This window comes from Arachis ipaensis, chromosome B09 (genome assembly GCF_000816755.2).
Source record: "Arachis ipaensis cultivar K30076 chromosome B09, Araip1.1, whole genome shotgun sequence".
In the NCBI taxonomy this organism is placed as follows: Eukaryota; Viridiplantae; Streptophyta; class Magnoliopsida; order Fabales; family Fabaceae; genus Arachis; species Arachis ipaensis.
Genome location: NC_029793.2, coordinates 144,431,234 through 144,440,080, shown reverse-complemented (window position 1 = coordinate 144,440,080; position 8,847 = coordinate 144,431,234). Strand labels below are relative to the sequence as shown.

Genomic DNA, 8,847 nt, shown 5'->3' with positions numbered 1-8,847 from the left:
TGGCGATAAATATCATTAATTGATTAATAAAGTATACTAGTTTTTACACAGATTCCTTTATAAAACACGTAATCTATAACAAGAAGATGGTTCTACGAAGTACAAAGAACCTTGTTTAGTAAAATAGAAACCTAATTATTTTATTGTTTTGCAACCGACACATTATTGAAACACTATCTCGTAGGTCTTCCACGGTAGACTTGCTTGCAAACAGAGCTCGGTTTCTGTTTCGGCGTGCACAGCTGCGACATCGCCGGACACCCCTCAAGGCAGTTGTCACCCAAGCTGCCGGAAACTTCAGCTCCGGCAGCCACCAGTCCCGCCGGTGGCCTCCCCATTAGGAAGTTCCCGTCCAGGAACAACCTCTTCATGGACTTGCTTTTCCCGTATTCCAATGGTATCGCGCCACGTAGCGCGTTGTAACGGAGCGACAAAAATGACAGCGACGGATACGCGCCGAGATTCGCGGGGGCGTAGCCTTGGATCTTGTTGAATCCAAGATTCACCGCCACGAGGCTGTTCCCGCCACCGCCAACAACCGGCCTCGAGATCTCAACACCACTGAAGGAGTTGTTGGCCAAATCCAGTTGCTGCAGGGAAGGCAAAAGGAAGAGCCACGTTTCGATGATCCCCTGAAGTGCGTTATCACTGAGTTCCACCACTTCCAACTGGTTCAAACCTTCAAAGGTTGTTTTTTGAAGAACCCCAGATAGAGAATTTGCCTTGATCGCCAAATCCAGCAAGTTGGGTGGTAACTTGGGGAGTCCACCGGTGAGCTTGTTGAAGCTGAGGTCCAATCTTCGGAGACTAGTGAGAGAGTTCATGGACTTTGGAAGGAACCCAGAAAGAGAATTCTGTGAAAGATCAAGCGATTGGAGCGATTTGAGGGTGGCTATGGAGGGAGGGATTGAACCTGAGAAAGAGTTGGATCGGAGGGATAAAGTTTGGAGTTTTGAGAGGGAAGATAGAGAAGAAGGGATTGTGCCATAGAAAGAGTTATCGGAGAGGTCGAGAGTGATGAGTGTGGTGAGTTGAGAGACGAGTGGGGTGAGTGTTCCTGTGTAGCCAGCGGGGTCGAGGGTGATTTGGTTGATGCGGGTGTTGTCGGCGGTGCAGGTGAGGCCGCACGTGAAGTGGGTGCGGCGAGGGACGGAGCATGGGTCAGTGGTGAAGTTCCAGGATGCTATGCATGACCATGGTGTTATTGAGGAGGATTTGATTGAGGCCTTGAAAGCCTTTAGTGCTTCAATGTCTGAGGATGAGGTGAGACCTTGTACGAGGAAACCACACTTATTGTTTGTGTGAATGCACAAGATGATTGTTACGCAAAGATAAATGATGCTTTGCATATTGGAATTTGGAAGAGAGGGTTGGTTATAGAGATTAGTGTGTGGGGAATTGAGGTGCTTTTAATTTCTTAGCTCTTTAATAGACGCCACTAGTTTGTGGCATTGTGGTTTTGAGATGCGAGTGCTTTTGAGTAGTTCGTTAGTTGGTGGTATTTTAAGGAGTGAGGGGCCAGATCTTAAACTCTCGTGGATTATTGCTGATATTTTGAGACAAGAGTCACAAAATTGCAATGCTGCTATATGCAAATGGAAACTGCCTTTTTCTCAAGTTACTATTTGGTGGGAGCTCTAAATCATAAAGGAGAAAAACAATGGGGGACACTTGTTTGACTATAACTACTTGAAAAAGTAAATGCGCGACACTAGATTTCCAGGGTTATGCTATATTAGATAAAAATATATAAATCCTATTTGTTTTTCACATATCTATTCTCCTTGTTGAACTTAAAAATAATAACAAAAAAAAGTAAATATCAATTGGTGTGTACAAAAATATCAGTAAAATGATACTGAAATTTTGTTAGCATAATACAAAAAACATGTTATATATACAGTGAAATGTCAGTTAAAGTAATAGTGTTTTGTGAAAAAAGAAAAAGTAACACACTATTACTAAAATAAAGTATTATTTTAAAGTTTTGATGAATTACAATGTGTTGATAAGTTAAAATCTTGAAGTGATGGTGGAAAAGAAGAACCAAAAATGATTTCTCTTATATGATGGCATGTGAATAGAAATGTCCATGATAATGATATCACCTTTGACCAACGAACTGTGTCTGTGTCACTGTGACTGTGTGAATGTGCAATTCTGCATCAAAAGTAAAGTGATTAATTGCGATGCACTGCTATATGCCTATATTCACACACCAACCGCCATGAAGAATTCTCACACTCTTCTCTCCCACCTCCTTCCCTTTCTATGCACTCTGTCTCTCCGCTACTCTGCACAAGCACTTCCAGACTTCGCTGCCTATCCTTCAATCCCTGGAACCGATTCCGGCGACTGCTGGATAGGCAGCAGAGACACTCCCCTCGTCCCTCCACGGCGGGAAGTGTACGACGAGGGGAGAATCTTTGACATCAGCCACAGGTACACCACGGAGATGCCGCTATGGGAATCTGAGGAGGAGCTTGGGTACTTGATGTGGTTGACTCGGAGTATGAGGAATGGTTCCGTCGCCAATTTCTCTACCTTTAAGCTTGGCCTTTACATCGGCACCCATGTCCATGCAGGCTTTGACGTCGATCTCCTCGATTTACACCTCCTCAATGGTAACGGAAGAATCTAATCACTCTTGAATCAAAATAGTTTGACTTTAGGTGTTACAAATGGCGATGATAATTCATGTAAATTTGATAGTTGAGAATTGTTAGATAATAATTTAGTCTAACAATTTTCAAATAATAACTGCACGTGAGTTTCTATCTGTTACAAAGTCAATGGCTATTAATCTTTTATATTATCACTTATAGTTCTCCTGATCTTTCTCCATTTCAATTCATGAATCATCTATGACTTTGATGCATGATCATTTGTTCTTTTCATAGGTCTTGCTCTGCTGATTGATGTTCCACGGGACAAAAACATCACTGGTATGCCTAAGATGTTAAATGAAGATGATAGATATTCTTTTCAACTATAGTAGTCGTCTAATTGTGTTGTTTTATTATTAGTTAAAATTTGTGTTAGGCATAATTCTCTCTAATGTTAACAATGTACTTTTATTACAGCTGAAGTTATGAAATCACTGGATATCCCTAAAGGTGTACAACGTGTGCTATTTAGAACATCAAATACTGACAGGTAACTTCTATATATTGTATTATGAGTTAACACTCAAAGTAATCTTTGAACTTGCAGTCGAGCCTCAGTGTCATTCTTAAAGTTAAAATCGTCTTAAATTTGTCCCTAAACTTAACAACGGTCGTCATTATTCTATCACAAAAAAATATCTCAAGGACAACCGTTGTTGAGTTCAGGAACAAATTTGGGGCAATTTTAAGTTTAGGGATGACATTGAGGCGCGACTGCAAGTTCAAGTACCATTTTGAGTATTAACTCATTGCATTACATGTGATAAGAGTTTGAAACTGTTGTAGCTTAATCTGGACTCTGAGTGTTGTAGTATTCTTTTTTTAATTTGCATGGTATGTGAGCTAAAGTTTTGTTGAAATCATTAGGAGGCTTATGTTTAAGAAGGGATTTGATGCAAGCTATGTGGGATTCAAGGAAGATGGAGCCAAATGGCTGGTGGAAAACACTGACATCAAACTTGTAGGTAAGATATAAAGCATTCCTCTGGATGCATAATGCTATTGTGATTAATAAGAATTCCCCTACATTATGTGCCATATATTGTTATTATTAGCTTTTGGGATATGATTCTAAAGCATTTCATTTATCTCTCTGCCCCCTTTGATGCATAATGGTATTCTTAATTAACAGAGCTTAATTTATAAATTATCTGTTGTCAATTTTCAATAGAGACATCAACCTTACAAATTGTTTAATGTTTCTGTTTTTGATTATTTTGATTTTTGAATTCATTTACTAAGAAATGCCTTTTTCTGTGTTGAACTTGGAGGAGTTGATTACTTATCTGCTGCTGCTTATGATCATTTGGTGCCATCTCGTCTTGCTTTTCTGGAAAGCAGGGTAAGAAATCGTTTCTCTATTTATTGCCAATGAATCTTTTACTCATCATTAGCTATAACAATAAGCCAGGGGGCTAATACAGTAGAATAATGCAGTATATAACATAAAATTGAAATAAAAATGGTGCAGGACATGATTATTGTGGAAGGACTAAAGCTAGATGATGTGGCAGCAGGAGTATATTCACTGAGATGCTTGCCTCTTAGGTTGGTTGGCTCTGAGGCATCACCAATACGTTGCATTCTCATGAAATGATCTCGCCCTCAGCTTCCAAATATCTGCAAATAAAGTATTGGCCATGTAAAATGAACAATTTTACATTTTTACTACAAGTAAATGCTTGAGGGTTTCAATTAGGGGTGTATGCGGATGGGATTAGATTGGGTATGGCCGAAAATTCGATTTGCTCCGCATCATTCTCATTGAATCGATCGGATATCATGTCTGCGTTTTTTAGTGTGGAATCCGATCCGATCCGCAAATGTGCGGATTAGATCGGATGGGATATCGGATATATTTGCATAATTGAATCTTCTCTTTTTAATTATATTTCTATGTAAAAAATTCAATAAAAATATTTCTTACACACTTTTAAACTTATTTATTCCTAAAATATTTTTAATCAAACTTTTCTAAAATAACAAAAATAAAATAATACAATATATAAATAATAATTACTAACAACAATGCAAATGTAGAGCATATATCCGCGATCCGATCCGTAAAAAGTGCAGATCGAATCGTATCTACAATTTTTGGATCGAATGCGGATATTTACTGCAAATCTACAAATACGATCCCATACATGAGCAACTCTAGTTTCAGCCTTAGACTTGTTCTTATTTCTTACTTCCAAATTATATACCTTGTCGAAAAATATAAATGGCAAAATAATATGTGTAAAACAAATTTAACTACATTCCGGGTAGTGCCTAGTTGAAAAACGAACACAAGACAAGGTTACTTCTTAAAATACACAAGAGATGCATTATATAAACTCCAACAAGAAAGTAAATTAATGTAGTTACATTTTATAATTTATAAAATGAATTTAGTTAACATGTAATTTTAGGACATATCATAAAAATATTATACAAAATTTAGTTTTTAAAATAAAAAATTTATTAATAATAATTTTAACCTATTAAAATAAAGAATCAGAATTTTACATAAAATTAATGTAAGTCGGTCTAAACCTAAAGTGTGCTGTCGTGGCATTCAGGAGCACCTTGATGCTGACGGATGAATCAGCCCTAACCATTGGCATAATGAACGCCGAAATCACATGATAATCCAAACTCCTGTGGTCACTCGAGATGGATGTGGCCAGACAAGTGTGAGGTCCATTGTACCGTTTGACCTCCCAAATGCCCTTGCGCTGCCGAAGACTCAGTCGAATCAACCATGTGCACCCATTCCCAAACTCAGAACACTTGCCCACATACCGGCGATAATCAGACTCCACTACCTTGTACTGTACCCCTCGCCGGATGCTGTAAGTCTTCACACTTAACAGGGCCTCATCTTTATCCTGAAATTGCTGACCAACCTGGAACTCTGTCAAACCAGCAGTCCCTTCTGCATCTCTAGCTCCGAATCCAACAGAGTGCCCAGAAACCCCCTCCTGCCTCATGGCATCCAGGTCCAAAGAGAAAAAATGTGGTGGATACTGCTGTGTGCCAGAACTACCCTCCTACCTCATCGCCGCTGTCATCCTCAATCATATCCGGCTTGACGTCATCCTCCTCTGCATCACCCAACAATCCGTCTCCGACGCCAACCGGTGGAACGCCCTGTAAAGCGTTCGGCAGAATATCAAATGATCCTACCTCGTCGTCTACGCTGTCATTGAGATCAACAGCAAAAGACGGGGAGGCGACAGGTTGGACCGCTGGCTCGTACACAGGGATGGAGGAAGAAGCAACGGCAGGCCTGGAACTGGAACCGACTGCCGTGGCTACAGTGGTGGTATTCCGGTTCGAACCCCCTGAGCTGGATACCACATCAACCAGCTTTGCCAACAATTCTGGTGTCCTCACCTCCGGAAACTGCCTCCGACAAAGAAACATGACTTGCAAGTCCTCATCACTACCAATCGTGAAACAATCATACTTCACGGTATCCTGCAGAACCGTGATTGGAATGCGATAGAAAAACTTCTTAACCCGCTTCGCACCTTCCAGACCAAGTTTCATCAGCACAGATCTAACAAGGTCATCATAGCTCGTCGTTGGACTCACGACAATACAGAGAGAATCCTTATCTGTGAACTTCACACCGGAACGAGTTTTCCTCTTAATGGATCCTCTGTGGTGAACCAAAACAACAAAACTCTCCTCACTAGCCATCTTACACCCTCTAATGAGAGCAACTCACGTTTACAACTATATATATACTGCTCTGTCTACCACTAAATCGAACCAGCCTTCATCGAATTAGGGATTGTGTAATTCGAACCAGCCTGATTCGAATTACTTGATGCAGTTTCTCTCTCTATAATTCGAACCAGCCTGGTTCGAATTACTAGCGTTGCTAAATCGAACCAACCTTGTTCGATTTACTTAAACCAGCTTCTCTCTCTGTAATTCGAACTGCTTTGGTTCGAATTATTCATGAATGCAGTTCGAATCATTGTGGTTCGAATTATATTAATATATGGTTTGGCTCATTACTGAAACGATTTTGATTTTGACTTATTTACGTAATTTCGGCCTGACATTGGCTTATTATGGTTTTTTTGCCCTAAAAATTTTGTAAAATTCATTAACTAATTTAAAATCGTAATAGTATTTTAAGAGTCAAAATTGTAACTCTGACGGATAGTGTTGAGTGTTAAGTGCGGCAGAACAGTGGGGAGAGAGGAATCAGCCCATCGAAGGAAGAAGCAGCATGGACTCTGTTTTGCTACTTGCGTTTCTGTGCGCAGCACTTTCTCTATGGTACATCGCAGCTGCTGCACCTTCACATGCAGCGGCAGACTTCACCGCTTATCCTACCATCCCCGGCACCGAAGACGTCTCAGTCGCTGGAGCCAACTCCATCCTCATCCCTCCGCGCCGAGAAGTCTACGACGACGGCAGAATCTTCGACATCAGCCACAGGTACGTGCCGGATATGCCGGTTTGGGATTCCAAGGACGGCCTCGGCAACGACTTCCTCTGGCTTCTCAAGAGCATCAAGAACGGTTCCCTCGCTAACAACTCCGCCATGAAGCTCGGCGTTCACACCGGCACTCACGTCGACGCTCCTGGCCACTTCTACGATAATTACTTCGACGCTGGCTTCGATGTCGATACTCTTGATTTACAGGTCCTCAATGGTAACCTCTCCTTTTTCATCGATTTCAATTCTATATACTCTGCAAATTCCGGAAATGGATTTGAAATTGCCACTGAAAGAAGAAATCACAAATCAATAAGCTGATTGTTCTGTTTGTAGGTCTCGCTCTGTTGGTTGATGTTCCTAGGGATCAAAACCTTACCGGTATGTATAAACTGATGGAGTTTTTTGAAAGTTTCTCTGATTCTGCTATTTTACTGTCCATTAAGCAATTTTCATTCATGTGAGATGCTGAATCTCGCAACACAGGAAATTGTGATTTGTTAAAATTCGTCTTAGAAGTTCGGGAGATGCTTTCTCATATGCTATGCAAACCGTTTTCCTGCCATGTTTTGTTTTGATTTTCTGCTATAGAAATGCAAACTTGTCTTCCCTAACATTTGTTGTATTATATATTGCATATTAATCCTTTTCCAGCTGAAGTTATGAAGTCTTTAGATATCCCCAAAGGTGTTCGCCGTGTGCTATTCAGAACCTTAAATACTGACAGGCAAGTTGTAGAAGTTGCTATGTAGTCACTGCTGTAGGAGCATGTTCTATTTTGGCTGTATACCATAAGCATTGAATCATCGTTCTTGCATATATAATTTTTGTTTTGTCTTGAAAATTATTCTACCAATATAATGCTTCAATCCAAACAGTCATGTGCGTCGTTCATAAGTGTAAATAGCAAAATATTGTTCTGAGAACAGTAAAAAATATGAGTCTTAATTTCTCATGACTTTGAACATGACAACAACTGTGTTTTTTCCTTACGAGGAAGAAATTGTGTTCATTTACACACCATTATTGGTTTCACGTTTTCAGTTGTTATAATATGGCTGTGAGCTAAATTTTTGTTTGTAATGTCAGGCGGCTCATGTTTAAGAAGGAATTTGACACCAGTTATGTGGGATTCAAGGAAGATGGAGCAAAATGGCTTGTGGAGAACACTGACATCAAACTTGTAGGTGAGGGTTAAATTACTTTTGAAGATTTAGATTGCTTCTTCCCAAAAGCATTTCCTTTAATCCTTATCCCTTTTTTGGCCTCAATGACTGATAGTCACTTCACTAATTCTCTTATCTATTATGCACATGGTAGGGATTGATTATTTGTCAGTTGCTGCTTATGATCACTCAGCTCCATCTCATCTTGTTTTCCTGGAAAGCAGGGTAAGAAGTTGTGTCTAGCCTCACTGCTAATAAGCTAACTTTATTATTATGGGTCAAAACAAAAAGTGAAGAAAAGCTACAAATAAGATCTTGTTGGCCAAATTTGTCTGACCACAGGATAATTCATAAGCTTCTTATTAATTTCCTTTTGTCATTATCCAATAAGTTGCTATCATGCTGTTTTTAGTTTCACGGTTACAGAGAATGCAGGGAGCTTAATTAATGAGTTGTATTTTTCGTTAAAGCAAATGTGTTTGTGATCAGTATTAGAGAAGCAATGTATTAACAAAGTTGAAATAAATGGCACAGGAAATCATTCTTGTGGAAGGGCTAAAGCTTGATGATG

At 39.8% G+C, this 8,847-nt stretch overlaps 3 protein-coding genes across 4 annotated transcripts in view; 2 read left to right on the top strand and 1 right to left on the bottom strand.

Annotated features, from left to right (window-relative positions):
- On the bottom strand, window positions 1-1,824 carry LOC107618737 (probable inactive leucine-rich repeat receptor kinase XIAO). The gene has a single exon (XM_016320875.2). The coding sequence runs from the start codon at window positions 1,347-1,349 to the stop codon at window positions 174-176; it is 1,176 nt and encodes a 391-aa protein (XP_016176361.1). The 5' UTR covers window positions 1,350-1,824; the 3' UTR covers window positions 1-173.
- Window positions 2,068-4,594, top strand: LOC107617621 (kynurenine formamidase). Of its 2 annotated transcripts, none has more exons than XM_016319430.2 (6): window positions 2,068-2,624; window positions 2,901-2,945; window positions 3,084-3,156; window positions 3,534-3,631; window positions 3,941-4,008; window positions 4,138-4,594. In XM_016319430.2, the coding sequence occupies exons 1-6, from the start codon at window positions 2,087-2,089 to the stop codon at window positions 4,261-4,263; spliced, it is 948 nt and encodes a 315-aa protein (XP_016174916.1). In that variant the 5' UTR covers window positions 2,068-2,086; the 3' UTR covers window positions 4,264-4,594. The 2 variants fall into 2 exon arrangements, with proteins under 2 accessions (XP_016174916.1, XP_016174915.1); XM_016319429.2 differs by having other exon boundaries at window positions 2,072-2,624; window positions 3,938-4,008.
- Window positions 6,807-8,847, top strand: part of LOC107617622 (kynurenine formamidase) — a gene marked incomplete in the record, with an annotated part of 3,737 nt that continues 1,696 nt past the window's right edge. Inside the window, 6 exon segments of the mRNA XM_016319431.2 lie at window positions 6,807-7,327; window positions 7,447-7,491; window positions 7,765-7,837; window positions 8,200-8,297; window positions 8,431-8,501; window positions 8,811-8,847. Coding sequence (XP_016174917.1) covers window positions 6,898-7,327; window positions 7,447-7,491; window positions 7,765-7,837; window positions 8,200-8,297; window positions 8,431-8,501; window positions 8,811-8,847 — 754 coding nt within the window.